This window comes from Manacus candei, unplaced genomic scaffold (genome assembly GCF_025592945.1).
Source record: "Manacus candei isolate 608988 ecotype Guabito, Panama unplaced genomic scaffold, ASM2559294v1 h1tg000049l, whole genome shotgun sequence".
In the NCBI taxonomy this organism is placed as follows: Eukaryota; Metazoa; Chordata; class Aves; order Passeriformes; family Pipridae; genus Manacus; species Manacus candei.
The window spans coordinates 26,780,369-26,808,255 of NW_026138097.1; the positions used below are offsets into that span (position 1 = coordinate 26,780,369).

Here is a 27,887-nt window from a genome sequence, read left to right on the forward strand (position 1 = left end):
TGCAAATTACTGCAGAAAATAAACCGAACTTATCTCCAGCCCTGCAGTTAATTTCAATAAACAAATTTTGTGGGAGCTGTTATGTTTATTTAAAATGAGCTTGATGGGTACCGATAGGCTCAGACTTGCCGTTGTAGGGGGGATTTCTGGAAATGATTGTGGTGATTCTTTTTCACTCTTTGAAGAGATTTGAGTGCTTAAAACCACATATTTAATATAAGTAAATGCGTGCATCAGCTACTGCTGCTTTATGTTTACTGCAGAGCAGTAACATGTGCAGATCCTCAGCCATTTGTTACAACATTGTACCGAGTAGTGCATAAAAGCAAAAGTGACAAACTCGTAGTGTCAGAACAATTGGAAACCTCACGGAGATTTGGGGTGGCATCTCCTTGACTTACAGTCATTTACAGTGAGCTGCAGCAGTGAGGATGGCTGGGACTCCTGTAGCCAACCCTGACAGCAGCTGTGCTTTTAAGGAGCAAGTGTCTCGCTGGCATTTTCTTTTACAGGAACATGCAAGATGCTGTATGACCATATGTGTTGTCAGAGGGGCCCGGCTCTTGTTCCCTTGGGCTTACAGGAGAGGAGGTCCTTAGGTTCAGAGAGATAGTGCCAGGTTCCTTGTGTTGGTGATTTTAACTTTTTCCAGCATTTGTGTAGGTGGCAGGTTCTGACTGTTGCTTTCAGCCAAGAGCACCACAGGATGCTTGGTGACTGAGGCAGAAGTGAGTTTGGGAATGCTATTTGCTAGTTTCCAATTTTGAAACTTAAGAAGTGATTTGTATTTTTTTTAGACAAAGAGTATTTCTGCTAAACAAAAAAAATTACAGTTCTACTAATGGAAAAGCACTTAATGTCTGTGTTAGCACAGATTTGCCAAGAGCAAACATCTTGCAACATTGTCCCTTTACCTCTGCTGAGTTCACCCAGAGTAGTGGGACTTCCATGATCTGTCAGCAGCAATTCCTTTATGCTGCTTCATCTGAATTCACGCCTGACTATTCGGATCTGAATATGCAAGGCCTCATAAGTCTGGAAGATGGAGCAATGAAATTATTTTTTAACTGTTTTGGATTTTTTTTTCTTTACTTTCTCATCAGACTGTATTTTGAACAGGCATGTGGTTTAATTTAATTTTTTCATCAAAATCTGCTTTCGCTAACTTGAGGTTTTAAAACTTTCTTCTGTTATGCATCGACTGCAGTATTACTGGGGCGCTTCTTTGTGATTTTTTTTCTTCTACATACGAATGCAAATGGATATATTAATCTCAGTTCTTTTATGATAACTGAGTTTTTGCCTTGATTTGAATTCCTCTTATCAGTTTCATCTACATGCAAAACTTGTAGCATGTCAGGAAAGTAAGGTATACTCTCACTATCTGTCAGATGCAAGGCAAAAATAAAATCTCTAGCTTTATGCATTTAATAGTAAATTAATAGAGATCTTATCAATTGTTAGAGATGTATATTACTAACCTCAGCTGAAAGCTTGATGTGTGGTAGGAAATCAAGCTAATACTTGCTCCATCCATTAAAAGGAGCAAGCACAGCAAGAGACCAGGATAATGAGTATAAAGGGATCAGTAAATTTTACTATAGTTTTGAAAGCTCATTATTGAATAACAGGTTTGCGAAAAGGCTTGGAAAAAAAGCTACCTCTTGCTTTGGAGTACAAGTGGAATTTGAACTTTAAGGGATCTTGGATCCATTACAAATATATTGAAATACATGGTAGTGTAAGTGTCTGTGGTTTGGTCTCTGAGCTCATGGAAAATTTAGTTTCTGGGAGTATAACTTTAGTATTAAAAGGCCTGTTATTCATTTCTTGTTTTGTGTTTTAAAATAGGTCAAAAAGAAAAATAAACCCAAACCACCCCCAAACTTTGCTCTTTGCTTTTGTATTTTGTTTGAGAAGTATTGCAGCTTTTTTTACTGTAAGTAGTCTGTAACAGGTCTATAGTCCTGGGAACATAAGCATTTTTCTTAATAGAAAATACTAATGACTAAGCGCCATTACAAATTGAGAGGAACTTTTCAGCTCCCAGTAAGTTTAGCAGCCATATGTGCAGGAGTTCTCTGGGCAGTAGTTGCGCTGTGTTTTCACCTGTGTGTGTTGAGTTTATCCAGAGACTCCTGTGGGCTGGATCTAGCCAAAGGTTGGTGAGGTTGAGCATCCAGTGGGGTAAAAGTTGTATATCTGATGTGAGCACAGCATGTTGAGTGTGGTCACTGGAGTAACCAGAATCTCCACTTCTGACAGCCTCTTCCCACTGGAAATAAACGTTTACTGGTTGCTGATTTGAATGCACTTCTTTTCCCTGGGATCTAGCAGTGGTTATTCATAGTGTTTACTTGAACTTGTCTCAGTGGTGTTATCTTCTGAGAGCTTTAGACAACATGGTAGTGTCTTACTAACATTTAAAACTACCTTGTGTTTCAGGAGTGTGTCCTGTGCCCTTCCTAAGTGGCAGATTGCTGTGTGTGCCTCAATAGCTTGAATTGTGGAATCTCTGTTCCCTGTGGTCAGTATCCTGTTTGAAGCATCTGCCTGTAGTATTGTGTTCCAAGGTGATGTCTCTCCATTGGTTAAAAAGATCTTTCAGAGATCGCTGAGTTGACAAAGCTTTGCATGCTAACACATTTTGCACCATTATTTGGAAATTAGGTTGTCTTTCTCACCCCTCCTTTTCTTCAGAGCGCTTTCTTGGAAGTGGTTTGTGCAAAGCCAAAATAAAAATCTCTGTGTGGGCACTGCTACCACTATAACCTCAGCTGATGTAGCTGAGTGGTTTCACTGCAGTGGTGCAGTTTTATAAGGAGAAGGACATGCTTGCAGTTAAGTGCTGATTTTTTGGGGGGTAAAGCTGTTCTCGTTTCTTCACAACTGGACAGAAAAGTCTTGGACCCTGGGCTAGTCAGCGTGGTTTGCATCTCAAATGCACATGAAAAAGGGTCAAGTGATTTTGGAAATAGCTGAAAAAACTCTGTTGGAAAGAGTTTGACTTCAAGTTGCTGGCACTATAGTAGACTGAAAGACCTTTGGACTGCTGGAGCCCACAGCACCAAGGGAATAATTTTTGAGTTTTATTACTTTTGTGCATGTTTTAATTGGATTGAACTGTGCCCCAAGAGGCCTGGAAAAACATTTTGGCACATGTGCTAGCACTTCCCTGGCTACGTGGACAGTACTAACCCTGGAACAAGTAAACCCAGTAGCCTCATGAGCAAAAGAAAATTCACTGAAAAAGCACTTTCACTGTAATGATACTGAGGTCAAGGGCCTCTCCTGGGAAAACCGCTCATATCTGTGATTCACAGGATGCATCATCAGCATCTAGTGTAGACCTGTCTTAATGGGAGAAGCCTCTGGTGATGAGAAGTAAATTAGTGTGCAGACTAGTGCTTGCTTACTCTGTTAGCAGCCCTGTATGTCTGGGTGCTTGAGTTACCTGGCTCTGAGCGGGAGCAGATGAAGGGGATCAAAATTAGTGCTGTTTGAACTTTGTTATCTGACTTAATTCCACTGACGAGTCATGTGCTTTCTTTGACTTGTCCTCTCCAGAAGTGCATTTTGGTAGTCTAGGTTAGACCATTCCCTCACCAGCAGGCTTCCTCTGCTAGTACCTGGGCTGCATGTACTGTGTTTCCCTGCCTGGGAACATAAAGCAGTGTCTGATGGACATGCTCTTGTGGTGGGGTGGCGATTCTCTCTTTTTGTGCAGCATTTGATAAAGGGACCTATTTTGGTCTTGGTCAGATCAGTTAAATCAAACCCTATAAATAATGATATTTGAATCAGGTGCTCTAATTTAAATGGTGATGGGAACCTGCATAGCTTGTATTTAGGGATTCTGAGTTTCTTCCCAGCATCTTACAGTTGTTGAATATTTGATATTAAAATTTTGTCTTGACTTCCAGCATCCCAGTTTGAGCCTCCTTTTCCTTTTTTGGTCTGTTTCCTTCTCTGGATATTTCAGCTACAAAGGAATCTACCCAATGGAAAATCATGGGGACTGTCTTTTAATTTGGTGCTTTGGAAGCTCGCATTTATACCTGCGCAGTTGTTGCACATGGTATGCTCCTGTGGGGTGTGTTTTTTCCCCATAGTACAGTAGTATTTTTGCAGAGAAGCACAAGATTGTGTATTTTCCCTTGAGTCTGCTAGGCATGCAAGGCCTTGGGATGGTGGTGTCAGCAAATGTGTTGGGTTGACTGAGCTTTTTCACATGAGTGAAGCCCAGAAATGAGAACTTCCAAAATAGCAGTAGTTTTGTATTCTCTACAATGCAGAGATTTCGTGAGAATAACTAATATAAATTAATTTTTAAACTATACTAGAAACAAGCATGATTTTCTTGTACCTACCTGTCTTGAACTAAATGAGACATTGGGTGATTCCTCACTGGTACCTCAGTGGATGTTACTCAGTGTTGAAGGTCTTTGCATGCTTTGCCTGTGTGTTGTTTGTCAATGTGTATGTTAACAGAAAAATGTATGAAGATACTAGTATAAAGATTTGTACTTGAAGCCATGGTAATGTGGAATGACAGATAAATAATGGTTCTTTTATTTGAATAATTGGTAACAGTTCATTTTGCTGAAAGGAAGGAAATTGTATAACTCAGTTCTGAAGCATACACAGGTGAGATGGAAGAGGAGAGAAAAATAATAGAATCATAGAATCATTTCATTTAGAAAAGACCACTAAGATCGTTGAACCCACCTGTTAATCCAGCACTGCCATTGCTTGAGTCATGTTAGGTAAATACTCTCAGGGTGAGGTGACATTAGCTCAGGCCATGGGTAGCTAAATAAAATAGTTGTTTAATGCATCCTTTGTCTTCTAATCTGGTGCTGTTTGTTCTGTAGAAGAATTTTTCATTGTTATAGCTTGTATGCTGTACTGCAGTAGATTCAGGCAAGTATACCCATCAGCTTGTAAGTTACGTGGATAAAACCACTCAGACCAACTCTGCATTTTTTTCTTCTACATTCCTTGCAGCAAAACTTAGTTTCTTTCTAATGAGAGGGAGAAAAAAATTACAAAATGAGAAAAATTAGAGTCCTTGCTCACCTTGCATTCCATCAGAACCATAACGAACAACACAGTGGACTTTGCAGACTATTGGAAATTTATGGTGAATAATTCTAGCATTTAAAGGGATAGGGACTGGGACATAAAAAGCTAGGCAACCCATGCACTCCCCCGTGCCCTGCAGTTTCCCCCGTTGATCTCTAAAGCTGAATTCTAATAAGTGTGTTTATCAGAAAACACAGTAAAATAAACTTCTTTGAATAGTTGGGAGTAGACTGGTAAGGTAAGTGGAGGGCAATGCTGTTCACTAGTAGACGAGACTGTCATGTCTGTGTCTTTCTCTTGCAACCTTTTCTCCAATTCAAGGAATCAGAAAAGGTGGTCCAATTTTAATCTGTTTGTTCTAATTGGTTTTTAGTAACATGTCAGAATAATCTCACTGTATTTCATGTCAAACTTCTAGCTAACCCTCATTTTAAATAATATAGACTGGAGCTTTTACAGCTTCATGTGTTTGAGGTTTGTCAAAGTAAATTCAAAAATAAACAACAGTATCCTTACAAAGACAGAAAAATACTGGTGTATTTTTCTTTGCAGCAGAAGGTTGGGTTTTTCATTCCAGGGCAATAAACATTACGGTTATGTGTAATGCTACCAAGTAATTATCTGAATATAAGACATCTTTGTTGTCTGTCTCCATAATTCTGACACAACTACTGAAGAAGTACTGTCCTTATTTGGGACAGAAAAAAAATACTGTGAATTGCTCTTTGATGGGTATCATGGGAACTAGTTATAATTGGGCTTCTCCAGCATACACAATACATGCTGTCTGGTATGTAATACAAAGTGGTTTTCAAATGTAAGCACAGGTAAGCTATAGGAAATTAAATGGCACACATATGTTTTAATAAGCGGAGCCACCTTCATGTGTGTTGTTTGCCCTTTTGCTTCTTGAGTTTTATAGTTCAAATGCAAACCAGCCATTTTATATGCTGATTTTATGGGAGTAACATACAGAACAGTCTGTCAAACTTTTACAGCCAGAAGCAACTTCTTTTCCTTATCAGTATATAATGCACGTTCTCACAGATAAAACAATATCCATGCCATGCAGTAAGACGTCTTTGAAAGGTATTGCATCTCTTAAGCATTCCATCTGCCCATATTTGTGGATTCATGCCCTGCAAGGACCAGTGAGTGCTCCTGTCTTCTCAGCAAGTTCTAGCAGTGCCACTTGTCTTTTTCTTCAAAGAAACCTACCACAAGAGCGTGGCCCAGACAGGCCATGTCAAACCTACCGTTCCTTTTTTTTTGAAGCTTGAAGATTTTGTATTTAACATCCACAGGCTTTTCACAAGGATAATGAAAAGAGATTCTTACCTACACATTAACAGAAAATGAACAGTAATACGTGCAATATTATCTCTAAGTCTGTAAGAAAGGGGAAATGACACTGAATCTAAGACAGACAGAAGAAAAGCTTTTTTCAGCTGTTCTGTGAATTCTTAGGCTCTTGAGCCTGATATATTTGTTTGTGCTTCTTTTAAGAGTACCGAGCAAAAGAATGTAATACTGTTTTTCCCCAAGCTAGACATATTAAAATTTAGTACTGTTTTCATATTTGTACCTACGAATCTCCAAGAGGTCTTTGTGCCAGACACTGTAAAACTTTATAGCAGAGAGGTAGCTTTTTTCCCTAAAAAATGTTCAGGCAAAGAAAGAACTCACTCTGGCATTCCTAACAATGTATACTTTATTTGAGTAATAATCCAATTTACTAGTATGGATTTCAGAGAGCCTGAGTAATTAGTACCTCATTATGTAATCAGTCTGAGTAATGCTGGTGTTCAGGGCAAGTTAGACGATAACTGTGGGGTGCCACTTGTAAATAAGAAATTTCTCTTTTTCCCTGTCTAAACTTAAAGATTTTGAACTTGAGTATAGGTATGCATTCATGCCCTTATTTCTGCACAAGATACAGTAGGATTTATTTATTTATTTGTTTGTTTGTTTGTTTGTTTGTTTATTTATTTATTTATTGAAAAAAAGTCTGTCGCCTTTTTTGTTTTCCTCTTTACTCCACTTCTTCCCTTTCTCTTCACCATGGTTTCATGATGACTGAGCCACTGTGGAATATTCAGCTGGTTTTGTTGATCTTTAACTAGAGCAGTCCTTGGGCAGAGGAGGTCTGGAAAGCTTCAGCTGGGTGGTGTTCCCTCCTAAAAACTAACTGAAGATGTCATAAATGACTTATCAGGGGCACTCCAGCTCCTCCAACTCAGAGGAGGCTGGCATGTGGCTGCTGGAACCCTCTGACTTCAGCTGCATGCGGGTCTGAGGGATCTCGGTTGAGCTCTCAGGGAGCGGATCTGGGTTTCACGTTTGTAATGAAAAATGTTTAACCGCCTTGGCTGCTATCTTAAGATACGTGCAGCTTTGTTTCATGCTTGTCCAAACCTGTTTTGTTCTTTCTTGCAGCAGACTCTCCTCTTACTGCAGCTAACAGTGCTGGGAAAGTAGGGGGGTGGAGAGCCAGTCCCGATTATGCCAGTTTAAGATTTCCTTGCTGACAAGTGTTGTGGCTTTCCAGGGCAGTTCAGCCTAACAAGGCGTGTTGGTGGGCACCTTGTTTAGAGAATATCATGCAAACATGAGAGCCCTGAATGTCTTGAGGCTTTGACATTTGTGCCACAGCTAGCAAAGGGCCTCGGTAACTTTTTAGGAAGAATTCATGGTTGAAGAGAGCAAAACAAGGCCCTGCTGCAACAGGCTGATGTGTGTAGTGATACTGGCCCACAGTGCTTCTCCAGGAGCTGCTGGTCATCTGCTGGAGACTGCTGATGTTGTCTAATCACACTGGTCCTGGAGAAAAGTAAGACTTCAAGGGCAGAATATACTCTGTAACACGGTAAAATATGATAGCTTTGCGCTTTTTGAGAATAATAACGTTTATGATGATTTTTGATGCTAAAACCTCCTTGAATAGTTAACCTATCAGAATATATTATTAAAAGAGCCTAACTTTTTGCTTACTGTACAGAAGAATTATTCCAACTTCTTTCTCCTTTCTTCTGTCAGCTACTATTTTTGCCAAGTTGCCTGAGCAGCAGTAAGAGCAGAGGGACTCCCTGCCCTCTGCAGTGACCCATGATTGTCTGATGGTAGAAAGGCAAGGTCCCTTGTTCCTTCCCTCTGCAGACACAGAGTCCTTTTTCGTGGTCCTGCTAGCAGGGCATGTGAGAGCAGTGCCTCTCAAGAGGGATTATTGCAGAATTATTATTTCAGAGGATTTGCAGACATGGGCAGCTGTCCCTGCAGTAATCATACACTGGCAGGTTCCTCTCCAGCATATGGAAGCTGGTATGTCTATTTTTTTTATTTCCAAATTGAAGCTGACAGTCTCTCCATACAGCCATCTCCTTATCTTCTGGGAGAAACAGGAGTGTGAGATGCCCCTAGTTCATGTAGGACGTGCTGGGAAGAGCAGTATAGCCCTACTTAGCCACAGAAACAGCACTGTGGACCAGGGTGTTGAGGTTCAGTGCCTCAGTCTCTGGGAAGAGTGGTTTACTGGGGTGCAGAGCTGAAGCTGAATTTCTTCTCTTTGTCTCTGGCAAAGTCAGTAAATCCTTCCAGCATGGTGCATGAAGCTTTCTGTTGTGGCCTCTTTTAGCACTGACACGGGCTGTGGTGAGCTTTACTATGGGGCCCAGGGAAATCAGCAGAAAAGCTGAGTGAATGATCCTTCCTAGACCCAGGCTAATTCTACACATGGACTATCCTGTGTCTCTGAACTGCAAGTACTGGCATCGTGGTTAGCACATCTTGATGGGAGGAAACCGTACTCCTGCTGTATGGAGCCAGCTGAGATTTAGCTCCAGCCTAGACTATGAAATACGGCTAAAGAGCATCTTCTGTCCCGAGACTGTGCTGCTCCTGCCAATCGTTATAAGCGGCACTGGGTAATTCTGAGTGTGGATAAACCACCTGCACTTCTTTTTTTTTTTGATTTGCCAGTGCTTCCATATTAGCAAAAAAAAATTTGTTGATATTTAGGGTGCATTCTTGGGCGGGGAAAACTGTGCTGTTGTGCGGCTTGCGCTAACTTGGGCAGGTTAAAAGGCAGCTTTGGACACCTGCTGGTATGTCCCTGCCTACAGTATAATTACCTCTGCATGTCAGAACCAGGCACATAGGAGTGGTCACCTCTTCCCACTGTTGTCTGAGGGCAGCTTCCAGTTATCTTCAGTTAGAGCTGGAAAAAATCCCAGTCGCTGTTTAACTGAATTAATGGTTGTAGTGACAGAGGGAGTGGCCATACTGTTTCTCCTCAGACAGCCCTTTCCTGAAAGGCTGATGAATTGAGATGAGTACAAATGATAAAAATTAACTTTGAAATGGCATAGCCTTGTTAACAAGGCTGCTATAGAAACTGTACTGCGTGCTTAGGTTTGGGGGAAATGCCCAGTGTTTCTTGTTCACCTGCCCATAATTTTGCTTTGAGTATTCTCCATTGTGTGTCATGTGTCATCATGTCCATATTTATTTTCATGGATAGATGTTCTTAGGAGCTTAATGTGTTCAGATCCTCCCTTTTCTACATAATTTTTGTGGAAGGGAAGTTGAATAGACAGTTACCTCATTAAGGATTGCTTTGAGCTGTAGCTAAAATATACCCTTGGCTCTCTTCCTAGCAGTATAACTGTGTCAAAACCTCACACCACAGGCCACCTGCAGGTACAGCAGGTAGTAAACACTGGCTTAATGAAAAGCCCCTCTGATCCTTTAAGTACAAGAAAAGAGTGACTGAGGGGCTGATGTTCAAGCCGGGGTTGTACCCAGTTCTTATTTTCTGGGCTTGAGCAACAGTAAGTAGTGCCAGGGGTGTGGGTAGGAGCGTGACATGCAGATTGCCAGTAAAGGGGAGGGGTTGGTTTGTCTTTACAAGGTAATTACTGATACTGTAGAAAAACCATTTTGTGATATTGTGTGAAAAAAAATTAAAAGTGAGCTTTAAAAAGAACTGTAAAGGGACTCTGAGTTTTGCTGTCTTTTAAAACAAGGAGCTCATGCTTCAGTTTGAACTTAGGCTTTCACAATTGGAAATTACATGAAGCTGTGTCAGGGGAATTTAGATTAGATATTAGGTTCTTCACTCAGAGTGCGGTTGAACACTTGAACAGACTTCCGAGGGAAATGGTCATGGCACCAAGCCTGCCAGAGTTCAAGGAGAGTCTGGACAATGCTGTTAGTCATATGGTTTAGTTTCAGGTAGTTCTGCAAGGAACAGGGAGCTGGGCTCTGTGATCCTTAAGGGTCCCTCTCAACTTGAGATATTCTATGATTCAGTGATCTCTGCAAACTCACAGAGCTTTGTACCATGTCTCATATTCAGATTTTTTTATTCTTGTAACATAAAGGCAAAAAAACCAGTAAAACTAATTGGTTTTTTTTAAAGAAACAATGATGAGAGGAGAGCCTTATCTAAATGTCAGCAGAGTGACTTCAAAAGGTCTTGAAAATGATCCCGTCAAAGACAATTTCAGGCTCCACCAATTCACTCTCATGTTAATCTCTTGCCTATTCTGCTTCTCTGGAAACATGTCAATATGGAAAGATCTAAAAGGTGTTTTTTAAATTAAGACAGGAAGGTTCTATTGAAGCGGACACATTGCCGTTGTGAACAAAAACTTGTTTGATTAAAAAGCTGAGTACAATCGAATATTGTTACACTGAGGCATACAGCCCTTACACTAGCAGAAACCAAGCCAAGATTTGGAGAAACTAAAAAAAACGGGGGGAGAGGAGGACATAAATTGAGAGTTTTATAGTTAAATGTTGTCAGGAGATCGGAAAGCTGAGTTTGCATATTTATGAACTTCCTCTATGCATATGCAAGTTGTCATGTCTTTAATTGACAAACAGTTTTAAAAACAGTCAATGCAAAGGGTGTTTTTTGCCCTCAGCACTGGATTCATGATTAATGCCTGCCAGTATCCTTTTCTTGCTCTATATTATTTTTTTGCCCTGATGTGTTTAGGGCATCTTACATAACATTTACACTCCTATTTCAAAGAAGAGCTCTGATTTCTTGTCTGACAGCCCTTGTGTGTTACCTGTGACATTAGGTCCTCCCTTGGGTTTGGCAAAAAGACAGGGAATCAGCTGACTGACAACTGGACTGAGGTGCACCTCTGCCAGCGTTTCAGGGACTGGACACTTTAAATTCAAAATTAAATGCATGTGTGGGATGGAAAGCAAGTTCTGGCCTTGCCAAAGGGAAGGTGGCAGGCAGGAGAGGACACCAGGAGGTGAAGGAGGGAAACTGGGAACATAATGGCGGGGTGAGGGGAAGGGAGGAGAAATGAGTGCAGATAGGGGAGATTTTGCAAGAGGAACACAGAGATGGAGATGATGGTAAGTCCTGGAAGAGAAGCATACTTTACTCTGTTGCCAGTGGTGTAAGACCTGCAGGAGGAGAAGGTGTGAGGACATTGGGTCTGTGGAGGTTACTGCTTGAACCTCTGTGGGTGATGTGTTTCAGGACAGAGATAGTTGTGGGTTGTAAAACTGTGCAGACCTCCCTGACTGGTGCACTGCTCTAGGAGTGTGCTGGATCGTACCACCAGTAGCCATGTGCTGTCTGTACTGTGCTCTTTTGCAGCCTGGCTCCTGGCCAGGTCAGTTACCTCACGGCTGGCATGAGGATGGCCCTGGCACTGGAGCCTGCTGGAGTGCTCCTGCAGGTCTGTCAGCTGGTGATATTCAGCCAGCACCAGGCAAGCGATCCATGAAGCTATGATGTCCAGCTGCATCTGACTGGGTTGGACCAGGCCTGACAGAAGGAGTAAGGGAAACCTAAGCCCTATATTGTCTCAGTGCACTGAAATTTGCTGTCAAGGCCATCCATTTCCAAGCCTTTCTTCTGGATCTGTTTTGTTTTTACTCCCTTGCAGCCCTCTGCAACTGCAGCCTTGCAGAGGGAGTGCCCTAGCCCAGTGGCTGTGGTATTCCTGTGCAGGGGGACCAGCTCTCTCCAGGGTGATGCAAGGACCTTTCAACCATTACAGCTGGTGTTGTGGCAGAGCCTCATTGGTTTTGGTAATAATGCAGTGGTGATAAGCACCACAAACTTTCCTGAGAGGAGCTTCCTGCCAAGCAGCTGTACCTGTCAGCAGCTCCCTAGGTAGCTCCTGGTCCCCCCTGTGCGCAGCTTCATGCAGGTGGGACAGTCTCTACAGGGTTTGGGCACCGTTGGTACCCATGGACTATGGGGGCTGTGCCAACAGCCCAGGCAGGATCAGTTCATAGCGAGGTCAGAAGAAGGTAGAGGGATGAAACCCAAAGGCTCATGATGGCATTGCTCAGGTTTTATTTGGTATCCTGGAGAGCATCACTGGTGTGTCACCTTCTCTGGCAGGCCTTCATTTGGAACAGGATTTGCTCTGCAGGGATGGCCCCTTGGAGCTCTGGCTCCCATGGAAGCATTGCTGCGAAGTTGCACACAGGCTGCTCCTATTCTAGTCTCAGAGACAGTCCAGTCAGCTACCTACCAGGGTTTTCCTCTTCTTTGTCTTTGTTTTTAGAAAAAAACCCTATTGAGATGAATTGCGTTGTGTCTCAAAAAAGCTGGTATAATTTGTAGGCTGCTTATTGAACATAGTTGTTCTTGGAAGCAGGGCATTTTTTTCAAATTCAGTCTTGTTCATTCAGTTGCAAGTAGACATTGTTTATCTCATGTGAATCACTGAATAAATATGAATTTGAAACTTAAAGTTTCACTTGTTACTTGCCCTGTAAATGATGTTGACAGGAAAGCTAAGGCTTTCAGTGCCTGCCATTGTCCATCTACTTTTCCATTGTGTGGAAAAGGATGAATAAAGGGTGAGGCTTTTTTAGTGTTTTGTTCTTCCTCCTGAGAAGAGGAAACCATCAGTTTTTACCCCCTTGTCCTTTCAGCTACTAAATCAAAAGGAATATTACCCTTTTGTCTGTTTACTGGGTGCTGCTTAGAGTAACACTGACTTGGAAGGGCCTTTGGTGGGGTATCCCAGAAGAGATGGAGGATTGAACCCATGGGGAACATGGGTCCAGACCTTCTGTTTCTCTGCTATGTGATGGAGTCTGCTCTGGGGTCAGAAGCCTCTTCCCTGGCTTCCTGTGCAGCCAAAGCTGGCTTCCAGTTGAGACCCTGGTGCTGATCAGCTATGTGGCAGGGAGCTGAAGGCCCATCCTGTGGTACATCTCCTGTGTCCTCCCCTTGGACTGCTTCATTCTGTCCAGGATTGTGAGAAAGCTTGAGCAGCTGCGATTCTCCCGTTTCTTTAATCTCAAGAAGAAAGGAGCACTTTTCCATGGTCAAGATGGTACTGGTGACACGCCAGAAATGTTGCACATTTTCTGTAGAGCTACAGTCACAGTATTTATAGGTGGACCTCTTAAACATTGAGCTTTGTGGTGTCTACAGGTACTGTAAATTATACAAGGTCACTTGGAGACAAAGTATAGATGCACTTTTTTTTCCTTGTAAGAATTAGTAGGGACTGCCTAGAGGCTTGGCTTACAATAGTATAATCTAGGTAAAATGGATGTGTTTAATTTGAATTAAATTTCTTACTTGTCTTTGTAGGCAAGCCCAATTGAAAGGTCATAAGTGCTCAACCTCTAATTTGAAGCTTGTTCATACTTGATGACAGAGCTTGTCTATGAACGGAAACAGTTCAGTGTATGGAGTAAACTGCCTTGAAGTGCCTCTCATGGAATAGGTGTTAGGTGGGAAGTGTTGATCAGACAAGCTTATTGACAGTGGTCAGTGTGTAGGGAAACAACAAAGAGGCGCGATTTAGTGGGTTTGCTGAGCTGTGCTGTGGCGATGACCAGGACTGCCATCCTCGTAGTGTGCTTCCCCACACTGTGGAGCTTGGGAGCGAAAAGGGATATTCTGCGTGGGTGTGAGAACCCAAAAGTTGTAGTAGGAAAGCTTTCAGGGGAGGTGCTACAAGCCATCGCTGGTGCTGTCTCCACTGAAGGCTGGGGAGAAGGTGGGGGAAGGCTCTGGGACAGACTCCCAGCCCTTGAACCTGGGAGCAGCTACTGACCAGGCCTCAATGAGTCTGAGCAGGGATATGAAAAGTGGACTGAGAGGAAGGGTTTGGAACGGATTTGGTTGATAGGACAAAGAACAAAGACTGAAAATGGCAGGAACTAAAGTGAGCGGAAGTTAAGAATAAAGTACAGGATTACACACAATTTACAGGTTATGTTTTACTCAACTAATTGGGAAGGTACAGTAATGTGCTAAGTGGTCATTTAGACACTTTGCATTAGAGATCAAGATTAATATCTAACTGGAAAGGGAGGCTGGGGAGTGGGGTGATTCCTAGCATAAATGGGGAGGAATTTTACAGAATGGGTGACTGATTCTCAGTTGATGTGTGTATGGGATTGTTGCTTGAAGAAAAGGCCAGTTAGTCACAATAGTAATGATATCTGTTTGGTAATATTTTTTTCTTGACATCAATAGATGCCTTACATAAGATTATTTCATTTTCCTTCATAGTTTAATAGCTAAGAAACTTCATTGTGGCATTTTCTTAGTTGCTTTGAATGAGATTAAATTATGTTACATCAAAGCAAACCTTGGGCCCTGGTACATCTTGTTTCCTGAAGGATTATTTTGGGACAACAAGGTGGATGTCTAAGGTCAGCTGTTACAGAGAAATAGTAAATTACTGGACAGAAACATTTCTTGGGTCGCAGTCTTGTCATGATTAACCATAGAATTTTAAAATCTCAGTAGTTCATCTGCTTTACATTTGGTCTTAAACTACTTTTGATTTATAAGAGAGCCTCCTTGTCCTGTATTTTAAGTATCTGCTTAGACAGTAGATCTCTTCAGGAAAAAAGAGTAAACTACTACATTTTAATTTTTTGTTTAATCTCTGGGTCCTTGGACTTGTCATGATTTATTTTCTTTCCTGGAACGTCGCATTCCACAGCTTGTAATGTGAGCTCAAGGCCTCTTTTTTCTGCTTGGACTCATGTATAAAGACATTTTGTAAGATTTATTGCATTCTTTTAGCTTCTAAACACGAGGGAAACACAAATGATGATCCTCAGTTCAGACCAACAGCAGAGAATGAAAAAAGAATTGGTATTCTTAAGTGGATGTTTCTCAGTACAGTTCTGTGTGTTTTACTGGGCTGTGCTCATCTCTGCTATGGTGCCTTAGAAAACCAAGGGCACTGATGTTGTGAACACACGAACCAAATCCTCTGGAGCTGCTCTTGAGTCATGTGGATTTTCATGGACATCACCATAGCCATTGCAATTGACTCTCTGAAAAGCTCACATAGAACAGTCTCTGCAGCAGTGACAGAAGGGCTTCACTTTTTGGGTCAATTAGATTTGCTTTCTGGTGCTTGTGGGCTGCCCAGATGATGTAGCAGTTGGTTCACTAATATAATTGGCATTATTGGAAACATAGTGGTTGGTTGTATATTTTTGGTTTGTAAACCTGTCTCAGATAACTTCTATACAATACTTCTTTGTCTTCACTTTCCCCATCTTACTGAATTTTGTATTTGCTATATTTTACATTATCCCTCTGGTTATATGGATTTGAGCAACTTAATTTAAATCCAGTGAGTGACAAGACTTTGATATTTCTGTTTTCTGTGTTTGCATACCAGGATTATCTTGTGTAAGACCCTGCAGTTTGTAGAGTACACCTAGAGTTGCTAAAAAATTTTCGAGAGGGCAGCAGAGGGAGATTGGTTGCTCCATTTCTGTTACCCCTACCAAGAAACCCTCTTGATTTATTGCAATAACACTGGTGGCAGGGACATGCTAAGCTGTGTAACCATTCCTGAGAACCTCAGCACTCAGTACTTGGCATCAGTCAGGCAGTACCACATCCAGTGTGTTACTGATGGTGAGGCTGATGGCAGGTGACCAGCTGACGTGGCTGCTGCCTGCATGGTGGGTGACAGCTGTGACTGGTGGTCCGGCTCGAGGCTGCAGGCAGGCATCTTGTCCCCATCTGGAGAGTGGGGAGCCAGTGCCCATGGCCACCTTTTGTTCTCAACTAATTAACAGTCTTTGAATTAAAGAAAGAAAGAAACTTGAGCCCTTGCTGGCTGGGGGTTGTGTTTGGGAGGGGTGATGGTTCAGGTCACTGTGTGGAAGGGGTGTTTTAAAATGCTTGCAACACGTAAGCTTTTCAGTAGACTGTGTTGCAGAGAATAGTTTCAGTAATGATCTAGCTTGCTTCAGGGCTTCCACAGAGCAGACAAGCCTACTTCTATCTTTAAATAAAAATCTCACAGAATTCTCACTAAAACAATGAAGATTGTTAAATTCAAATACTAAATTGTTCATCAGGAAACTTTTGGAGTACCTTCTGCCTTCCTCCCATCTAATATGGATCATCAGCATGAGGCCAAAACCCCATCTCCTTGTGAAAAACACCCTGAGAGGTTCAGTTGTGTGTGGGCTCTGTGCAGGCTGGAAATCCCAAGTATGACTTTTAGCTTTTGAAAGAAGTGGGGATTGTGGGTTTTTTGATGTACATAAGTACTTAATTCAGCATTCTCTTAAACTCACTTGACTCGGCTGTTGTGAAATCTCTTGATGCCATTTAATGACCTGATTCAAGCAGGATTTGTTTTTCACTTGGCATCATGTCATGAAATGATACAGTAAAAGAGAAAGCATGTGTAGTCCTGTCATTGAGGGCCTACTCTGACGTACTTTGCTAATAAATTGTATTAAAAATTAAATCTTTTGTTAAAATACAATTTCTGTTAGATCCTGAGTTTAGGGGTATTTTTTCTGTGCAGCAAATTAATTTTACATTGTTTTGTGATATTCCCCTTAAATGGAAGGCTTGAAAGACAACTTTTTTTTTCTTTTTTTTTTTTTTTTCTCATGCCAGTTTAATTGTGCGGGATAGCATTGATCCCCCAGCTTTTTAGGTCGTTTCCTCATTTAAGTCCCTTTTTAGTGTGTTCATCACAGCACCAATAAGCTGTGGAAGCAACAGTAGAACAGTTTTGAAGTATTCTCCTTTCCCAGTGAAATGCACTTGACTCTTGTTTAGCTGAGTTTGCTGTTTTGTCTTGTATTTCTTGAGCTTGTTCTTTTGTTTTTGTTCTTTGCATCAGTCCATCCTGTCTGAACCTCTAATTTTCGCTTCCATAATAATATTTAGAATTCCTATTTTGCATGCTGTCTCTTTAAAGTTTAATTTAGAGTTTTCCATGTATTCAGTTTGTTTGTTATCTTGAACCATTTATATCTAGAAAGGAAAGGAGTTTTTGCTGAATTCTCATTTAGGGTTGTCTTAAATCTTATTCTAGTTTCCTGCGTACTTCACTTGACGTTCCAGAAATGTCAGCAAGGTCCTTGAGGATGGATGCTCCTGCACTCTGCCAACAGAGTCCTCTTGAAGTTCAGGAGCCAACTTGGTCATCTTCCTCTTCTTTGTGCTGACCCTGCAGAATGGCTCTTAGTTCCTATTTCCTGAGGATTTCAAGTGCTGTAACATTTCATAACATGATCTTCTAATTAGTAACGATAAAGTTCAACATAGCTTTTCCATGTCCTTATCCTAATAAGAGTGTGATTCAAGACGAAATAATACAAAGCAGGCCTTTCAGGGCTTGAGCAGCAGGGCTGCAAAAAGCCCATTTTAAGGAGTTGAGGTCTGTGCATGTGATCCTGCAGTCCTGTCTCATGACTTGGATCTCGTTAGATGATTTTGACTGAGTTTTTACCATGGTTCTGGTAAAAATTAAAAGTAAAGGAAAAGTAGCTACCCGATGTTGGGGAAGAGGTCTTCCTCCTCTCTAATTTGGGTGGCAGCCATTATTAGTGGTTGGTGTGTTTTCTAGCTGGTCAATGCACTATCCTATCTCTGACCCAGCTCACAGAACCATTTCCTCACCCAAACAAGAAGGCAGTGGGAGAGATGAAAGTATGTGAACAACGAGCCTGAAGAAGAGAAAATAGTAGTTTGAGTGGGAAGGATGAATCTGCAGAGACCATCTTCAATAGTGCTGCCATGCACAAATCAGTTGTCACATTGTTTTTCTTGGTGTGTTTCTGTGAATTCTTTACATTAATTAGCATGCTCAGTGATGTATGGGGTGCTCTGCCTACTCTACTAACCTGTGTATCACATATCAAAGAACAGACATCACAAATATGGAGATTATCCTCCTAGAAGTGATGTTTTACTTCCTTTCCATGTTCACAGGATAGGTACCAGCCCATTTTGGTTTCCTGATTGTCTTATTGAGTCTATTTTTCCGTATCCAGGATGATACATAGCCTTTGTTAAGTTCCTTACTTTTTAGGATTTGCTCTCTTTAAATCCCTTTTATTTCCAAATCTTTCAGCTTGTGGTATTTATGTTCTGCAGTGTGACTTTTGGGTTTTTTGTTATGGTTCTTCTGACGAGGAACTGCAGTTTATTACTTTTGAGATGTAACTATCTCTAATTCCGCTTGTGCTCTGTGTGGTTAGTCTTGGGACTGCCAACACACTTTTCAGCCCCAAAAGTTTTGCTGTGAATTTATGCTTTCCACATTCATTATGTCTATTAGATATCTGGACCTCATGCTCCTGTATCATGTACAAGTGGCTGCTTTCTCTGTTGATATGGTTTGAAGCTGGCTCCCAAGTCTCCAAACCTTACCACAAGAAGTCATCCCCCCCCCCCCCGAAGCTCAGGAGAAGAGGGAGAAAAAAACAACCAAGAAAACCAAAATGAGAGAGAGAGCTAAAGCAATATATATAAATATATTTACACTTATGTTACAGTTATATACAATTGAAATATATATATACAGTTTCACAAGGGAAAGGGAAGGGGGAAGTGAAAAGGAACAAAACCAAAATAGAATATATATATATATATCCCGACTAGTAGCCCAATATCTAACAACTAAAATAGTTAGCAAAGAAATATCTCACTACTCTCCTTGGGACAACCAAGAGTCGCTCTGGAACGATTGCCAGCAACCTCTGTCTCCCAAGGTCGACCGGGCTTTACCAGGCCTGGCTCCCCAACACGACAGACTCAACAGCAGGGAACCTGCACCTCCAAGCCGCCGGAAGGAAAGAGAGCGAAGGCCTCTCCTCCTTTCTTCTTATAGCCCAGCTTACGTAAAAATTGTAGGGAATATTGGGTAAATCTGGACCCTTCCTTGGTTACAAACTGGTCACCAAGGAAGGCCTAGGCCAACCTACCACACTGTCCATTCTCTCTGCCCTATACAAATCCTTGTCCTGTCATCTTGATGTTTGTTCACTGCAAAATAAGGCTCTGATCTCTCTGTACCTGGTTTTTTTCTCAGTTAGGGGTTATGCTTTGGATACTCTGAATCTATAGGAACTTTCTGATGGTTTGTTCACGTATCCTGTTTATGTCTGTGATGCTGCCCAGTGTTAGAAATTTGTTTCCTGGATCTCCTTTCTCCCCTAGCCTTCCTTTGGCATGCTTTCTGCTTGTGTAAGTGACATCTGTAACGGTGCAATGGCCTGAGCCAGCATTTGTTATACCTAGGATACTATTTTAATGAACAAATATGTTCAGACAGTACTGTCAGCTGGTAAGATATCCAAGTACAGAGCTTTGTGTTTATTCTGATCTACCTTCAGCCTCTTGCTTCTTCAGCCTCTTTTTTGTGCTGATCTCAGCAGGACAGACAACATCACTGTTTTCCTGGATGGCCTCCTACGATGACACTTGTTCAGTCTTTCATTACCAGGAGCATATGTAAGGTTTTATGCTGAAAAACCTCAGAGGGTTTTTTTCCTTCTGGACAGAGGTAACCCCTTAGGCAGTGCTGCACAATGCGACCCCCAGCCTGCAGCAGCAGCCCCCCAGTGCTCACTGGTGCTTGGGCTGATGGTTATGTCTCTGCTTCCATCTGCTTGATAAATATTAGTTTAAAGGATTTTGGAAGGGTTTTGTTTTTTTCTAATGTTCCACATTATCGAAGTATTTGCATTAATTCCATGCTTTGACTTCCTTACACTGAAATGGTACCATTAGCAGGGACGAATAATGCCTGAGGAGCATTGGCTATGAGAAGCAGGCATATGTCTATAAGGGTGATGTGCCAAGATGTAAATTAAAAGGAAATGGGATGCTGAATTCGAAATCTATTGTTTTATATTCTTTAGTGATGTTATTGGTATTCATAAAAGTTTAGGTAGATTGAGGATGTGTATATCTTAGCATTCTACCTGGTGGATGAGGGGAAGGCTGTGGATATAGTCTGCCTGAAGTTCAGCAAAGCCTTTGACATCTTCTCCCACAGCATACTCCTGAAAAAGCTGGCAGCCCATGGCTTGGACAGGGGCACTCTGTGCTGGGTTAGGAACTGGCTGGAGGGCCGGGCCGAGAGAGTGGTGGTGAACGGAGCTGCATCCAGTTGGCAGCTGGTCACTAGTGGTGTCCCCCAGGGATCAGTGTTGGGCCCAGTTCTGTTTAATATCTTTATCGATGATTTAGATGAGGGAATTGAGTCCACCATCAGCAAGTGTGCAGATGACACTAAGTTGGTGGGGGGAGTGTCGATCAGCTGGAAGGCAGGAGGGCTCTACAGAGGGACCTGGACAGGCTGGAGAGTTGGGCTGATTCCAACGGGATGAGGTTCAAGAAGGCCAAGTGCTGGGTCCTGCACTTTGCCCACAACAACCCCATACAGTGCTACAGGCTGGGCACAGAGTGGCTGGAGAGCAGCCAGACAGAAAGGGACCTGGAAGTCTGGATTGACAGAAAGCTGAACATGAGCCAGCAGTGTGCCCAGGTGGCCAAGAAGGCCAATGGCATCCTGGCCTGGATCAAGAACAGTGCAGTCAGCAGGACCAGGGAAGTGATTCTTCCCCTGGACTCAGCACTGGTGAGGCCACACCTGGAGTACTGTGTCCAGTTCGGGGCCCTTCAGTTCAGGAAGGATATTGAGGTGCTGGAGCAGGTCCAGAGAAGAGCGACAAGGCTGGTGAAGGGACTCGAGCACAGGTCCTATGAGGAGAGGCTGAGGGAACTGGGGTTGTTCAACTTGGAGAAGAGGAGGCTCAGGGGAGACCTCATCACTCTCTACAACTACCTGACAGGAGGTTGTAGCCGGGTGGGGATTGGTCTCATCTCCCAGGCAGCTATCAAGTAAGACAAGAGGGCATGGTCTTAAGCTCTGCCAGGGGAGGTTCAGGTTAGATATTAGGAATTAATTCTTTACAGAGAGGGTAATCAGGCATTGGAATGGGCTGCCCAGGGAAGTGGTGGATTCTCTGTCCCTGGAGGCTTTTAAGATGAGACTGGATGTGGCACTGAGTGCCATGGTCTAGTAACCACGGTGGTAGTGGATCAGGGGTTGGATTTGATGATCTCAGAGGTCCCTTCCAACTTGGCTGATTCTATGGTTCTGTGACAGGGTGGTGTTGGATCATGGGTTGGACTTGATCTCAGAGGTCTTTTCCAACCTGGTTGATTCTGTGATTCTGGAATATTTGTGATAGTTTTATGGAAGATCTGTAGAAGGGTTTTCTGACTGAGCTTTTTTAGAGCTTTTACTGTTTGTGTGGAACTAGCTTCAGAAATTAATCTCAGAAGTCAATTAATTAGAAATCTGTTGGCTCATGCATTTCCAAATATCTGATGCATGCTGAACTGAGCATGCTACTTACATTAGGAGTAATGACCACTTCCTGACTGGAAAGTTGAATAGAAACATTTAAGTGGATTTCAGATCAAACAGATGAACACTTGCAGGCTATTAGAGCAATAATTTTTGTTTTCTGTTTTGCACTGTACAACATTTCCTTCCGGAGTAATTTGACTGTAAGTGGGGTTTACTGTAAGGGGTGTTTTTTTGTTTGGTTAGTTTAGGATTTTGGGGAATGATTATTGCTTGGTTTATTTTTCTCTCAATAAAGTCTAACAGTAGTCCAGTGTGAAACGAGATTGCATTTGCCCTTAAACAGGAAAAGATCTCAGTGCACTGTCAGATACCCACGTAGGTATCTGGGGCTTCAGTTGTTATCAGAGAAGCTGTACGAGAGGGTATCACTGGAAAGCTATTATATTTTACAAGTCTGCACACTGATAAACTGGTTAAGAAATAGGAATGGGTATGAAAGCTCCGTTCTCAGATGGAAGTGTTTGAATGTGTGCTCTGATTATTATATTGTCTTTATTTCCCCTCTTTCAGGTATTCACTTATAAGCAGAGCACGATCACACACCAAAAAGTAACGCCTATGCATCAAACAAGCACAGAGAGTGTGGAAGACATGGCAGCACTTGTAGATCTCCACGAAGGCTCCATTATGCACAACTTATTCCAGCGATATCAGCAAGATAAAATCTACGTAAGTTTTTTCTAAACTTTAGAAAAATATCCAGAGGGAACGTTTTTGAATGTTTTAAGTGCTGTATATGTTTTGCTGTTCTGTGCTATCTCCTCTCCTAATGTTCTCCAGTTCTTTATGTGTCCACATAAAGCTGAAGTCTGCCTCATCTAGTGACTTCTCATCAACAGTGATGGAAGGAGAAGGTAGCTCAGGACTGGCCAGGCAATCCTTCGAAAGCCTTGAAAAACTGGCACTTTCAGTGACAGGGTCGTGTAAAGGGCTCTTGTTTTTCTCTTCTCCTTTAGACTCTGCCCCAACAATATGTCCTGTATATATCACCACAGAGGATGTGGTGGAATTTAGTCTGTCACTGCCATTTGAGATCCTGCCAGGCCAAGATCCAATCCTGATCAGCTTCCCCTCTTCTACTGTAGTAGAAAGGGTATTAGGAAAGAAGCATTACGATTGTCAAGCTGAGGATTTGTGCCATTAAATACAAATAGTTGGAGTTTGGAGTCTGTTAGTCAGTTTCAAAAACTATGCATTAGTCCACACAGAATTCTTTTTTTTAACTCTGTCATGAAGCTTTTATCATTAGATTTACCTGCGCCTGAAATATTTTTGTTAATCTTGAACTAACTAAATATGAATCTTTCCTGAATCTGGAAGTACACTAAATGGGAGAAAGATAGAAGGAATATTAGCAGCAGTTGCAGATTGCAAAATCAAACTCTTTAGTGGTTCAGTGGTGGGTCATTTTGTTGGTTTAGTTTTGTTTTTTTTTATTATAATTGCAGAACACAAATGACTTTTGTTTGCATCACATGTCTAGGCCCTTGATTTGGCCATATACATGCTTTATTTAAAGCTTCATCTATTAAGTTTGGCTTCTTTATTTTTAAATATAAACATATAAAAGTGTAAAATTAAATGTTCTATATATTTAGAAATTTCTTTATGATAAAAAGCAAAAAAGGGCATAATGAAATAGTATTCCTGTGCACATTACCCTTAAAGTGGCTTGCAGGGGGAATCCTAAATGTTGAGGCAGTTCTCTTTACATGAGTCTTTATTTATGGTTTTTTTTCTCAAATTAAATTAACCATTTTTCATTTCAGAAAAATCAGTAAACAAAAAATTAATAGCATATGTGAACAGTCCTGCATGTGAGGAAAAACAGCTACCTGATAAAAGTTTAGTTTTCCATCAGTGTTGTCAGATTAGAATATGATACTCAGTATGAGTCAAAATAAAAAAAAATATTGTTTTTTGAGTCATGATGTGCACTCGGAGGACATGTCTGTTTTTTAAAAGCATTTGTGTATGTGGGTGATTTTTTTGGTGAGGCATAGAATAACCTTATTCTGAAGAGACATGCCCTAGCTTATTTCTTAGCTTGTCAAGGCAAGTTTAGGGTGTTCTGATCCTTGGTGCTTTGCATGGTGTAGGTTCCTAGACAAACAGGTTTATGTGTGCTGTTAATGATGACAGATCTCCAGTTGCTACTGAATAGCATTGTCCCTTTAGTTTTGCTAATTTAACTCCTTAATCTTTTGAATCCACTTCACCTGAAACACGCTTGAAAAGGTGGTGGTGTGTTTTGAAATGCATATGAAAGCCTCCCTGTTGTCCTGTATATGTAATCAGGACTGGATTTAAGAAGCATCTTCTTTTCTCCAGCCTCATTGGTACCCCACTCCTGCTGTGCCAGTGGTAGTGTTTTAACAGGAGAGGTCTTCAGGAGGAAAAACACCAAGGAAAGCTGATTAAATGCCTTGAGTAATTTTGTGAAACTCCATAAATATAGAAGCATGTATTGTAGGAGAGGTTGTTGTCATTGTACAATGAACTGTGTCTTTTCAAACCAAAATTTTTTAACTCTGTCAAACAGTTCAATTATATTTTAATGTTTAATGTTTAAAGAGAAAAAAAAGACTGAGAGGTACATTAAGTTTACCTTTGTTGAAGGTGTACTTGCAGCTGATCATTCATACTTGCTTGATCATTCTGCTTTGGGACCAAACTAGTTCCGGTATAAGACAATAGAAGCCATTGAAGTTCAAGTCAGGACCAATCAAAACTTTCCAGATTGTACATTTGCCATCTCCCTTGGCCAGGAATTGCTTCATCTACTGCACACATTGTCTCTTGTATCTGCCTCATCACCTTGGCTGTATTTGTCCCATGTGCATTGGGGATAAACTGGGAAGGCATGTGCCACTCTCCACTGTGGGCTAAGGGGCTGATCATCCCTTTGAAAGACTTCTTGTCATCCCTGAATACAAACCACCATATAATTGCTGTGTCCTGGCATTTAGCTTATGAGTCCTTTCTTACTTCAGTTTTATACTCCTCCTTGTTCACAGTCTGAGTAGGGGAAAAAGATATGCAAAGGTGTACGCTGGCATTTTATGAGTTACAGGCTTGTACTATTACAAGTATGTTAGTGTGGTTCTTGAGTCTGGCAGCTTTTTGTTAGTTTTCTCAGTGGCATTGAGACCAGGAAGCATCTTTGTACCTTAATAAGGAATACGCTTAGTTGGGACTTAAGTTTTGGGGGTTGCTTCTTCCCACACACATAAAAATTATATGAAGTTCAGTATACTAAATTGTAGTGTAAAGTATGTATGATTTTAAAAATATAGAAGAAACAATTAAATGGAAATTTAAACAGTTACTTTCTCAGAAATACAATTATTTATGCAGATTTTCCACTGTTAACTTGTGGTTTTTTGTATTTGAAGAACTTTTTCTCCAGCAGTGAGCATTTAAATAAATATCTTCAGATGTTTGAGCTCAGTTTAATCTTCCCTTACTTGATAACATCTTTGTTTCACATAATCATACCCATGTTCCTAAACTTTTCACTGCTTCCTAATTAATACTATAAAGTCATTTGCTATGGATGCCAAGTTTTGTCAAACATGTCAGTGACTTTCTTTGCTGCTCCCAACAACTGCAGCTATAAAGGGACAGCAGAGGATTTTCTGTATTTCTTGCTATTTCTTGGACAGGGAAGAAGAAGGATCTAGCACACAGTGTTCTTAGTGTGAATGATACCTGGCTCTGAATATAATGAGTTGAGGCTCTTAGCTGATTCTGTGCTGTTTGCAAGAAGGTGAATGACAAAAAGTTGTTCTTGTCTATGTGCAACCATCTTTTTGCAACAGCGTCAAGTCTGTTGACATCTGCTTGTAATAACCTTTTGTCTGAATTTCTGTAAAAGAGTGTATGCTTTCCCTTTTTGTCCTGTGAGAAGGATAGGATGTACAAGTCCTTTCTTGGTTCCTTAAAGTAGACTCCTGTCTGGTACTTTTTCAGGCTTTGTGATTAATACTGCTTTTATCTGAAACTTTGCTTCTGGGCTATTACTGCATTTGTTGTCCAGGAAAGGACAACTCTTAGGATGACAGTGATCACATGGTCCAGGAACTTTCATTGCTACTTCCTCTCCCATTTTACTCCCTTTGGGAACACCCAAGGGATACAGAAGGTCCAGCTTCTAGACATCAGCATACAAGATTTGATGCTTGTCTTTGAATGCTCAGATTAGCTTGCATTCTAGGCTGGTATGTGGCAAAATATGGAAATATAAACACTAGTGCTAAAAATGGAAGGTGCCCATGTTTGAACACAGAGCCTTTTGTGAAGGCACATGGGGGATTTGGTCACCTCTGAAGCAAGACCATCACAGGACACAGGATGTGGAGAGGGCAAGTGCTGTGGCAGCCGTTCTTGTTGACGTTCAAAGGTGGATTGTTCCCAGAGCTGTTGATTCTGGTTCACTTTTAGTTAAGTACACACTACAGAGGAGACCAGCTTAGCCTTGGAGAGGACGCCATAAACCACACAGCATGGATTGTGCTGCAAGACGCACAAATTATAGTGTTTGGGCTGGCTCTGGGATGAGCTGTGGGTGTCTTGTCTGTGGCCAGCAGTTAGTTACTGATGCAGGCAGCAAATTTCAGGAGAGCAGAGCAGAAGACGAGTGCAGCTTTTGCTGAGGTGAGAGGCAGGTCGGAAATAACAGCAATATAGGTTGTGCAGGTCAGGGCAGAGGTTTTCAGTGTCAGATCCACCCTCATTTGCATGAGTTCAAGCAATAAACAATTTTCAAAGCACTTCTGATTAGTTTTTTTCTTTTGAATTAAGCTGTGAAGTGCTAGGTAGGCACGTTCCCCTTTGAAGTGATGATGATCTGGCACGTGCCTGTCTTGTTTAGTTGGAAGATGTTCACCTGTGTCCAGAGAGGCATGCTGCATGGGCTGAGGTGTGGCGGTCCCCCTGCTGCCCTCCCCTGCTGCACAGAGTGACCTCCAGGTTGTCCAACAGTTGGGTGTGGTGGCCAGGAAGGGTGAGGGACAACATAATCTATTTTTATTCACTTTCAAATTAGGGCTGCAGTTTGCCCACCAGTGATTATAACCATCTGTTATGTTTGCGTGCATGTATGTGAGAAGTTCTGTACCAGCCACGTCGACATGTAGTGCTGTACCAGCCACATCCACATCAGAGGGAGGACGATGGTAATTAGGAGCTCAGTTTTTGTGGTTGGCTTCTTTTCTCTCTTCAGCTGAAGCAACAAACATAGTATAACTTGGATGGAAAAGCAACATTTATCCGATTTTTTAAAAAGGTGTTAAACTGGAAAACTTATCTCTTCCCTGACAAGGTTGCTTACAGAGCTCCTAGACATGTCATTACACTAAATTCTCAGTTCTGTCTGTTCTTAGAAGGTATATTCAGTTATTTATGCATTGATTTTTAAATCTGTTAGTGTTTATTTATTTAAGCAACATGCTCAGTTGTAGTTTTTGAAGCTTGCAGTAATTAGATAATTTATCTCCCTTAAAGTCATGAGAGTTCCCGTAGGCAACTAGTTGATGTTTGTGCAGTATTAATCAATAATCACCATAGGGTTTTTTTTTCTAATTCTGCTTGCAGACACAGACCCTTTAGTATCTAGGTCAGTTGCTCTCTGTGTCTTGTTTGTCTAGGTTTTGAATTTTTTTTTTCCTGAGTTCAGTAAAATTCATTTCAGATCCAGTGCAGTTGCTCTGTGCCATGTTACGATGGTCAGCGGGAAGTGAATGTTCCTGCATGTTACTGAGAAAATGGCAGGGCACACTAAAGTCATGGTTAAATGCAGACAGACATAATTCATACACTTTGATAGCACTCCTGTTCAAGTGTCTTCTAACATGGACACAAGTTGCAGGTAAAGGCAGAGAAACAAAGGAAGATCAGTAGAAACTAATAGTCATAGAATCATTGAGGCTGGGAAAGACCTCCAACGTCCAAGTCCACCTTTCGACTGAATACCACCATGCCCACTAAACCATAGCCCCAAAGTGTTTACTTATAAAGATGAAAACTCATGACTAGTTTCTTAAATGGAAATACTTGGACACGCCCCCTGCAGAAACTGAACCTAAAAAGAATGTGTATCAAGGCCCCCTACAAAATCCTGGGCAGCTTAAC

General features: G+C 41.6%; 1 protein-coding gene across 1 annotated transcript in view; it reads left to right on the top strand.

The window, feature by feature from the left end:
• The window catches only part of MYO10 (myosin X), a 161,997-nt gene that overhangs the window by 47,973 nt on the left and 86,137 nt on the right, over positions 1–27,887 (top strand). Inside the window, exon 4 of the mRNA XM_051799353.1 lies at positions 22,266–22,424. Coding sequence (XP_051655313.1) covers positions 22,266–22,424 — 159 coding nt within the window. The remainder of the gene's footprint in view (positions 1–22,265; positions 22,425–27,887) is intronic.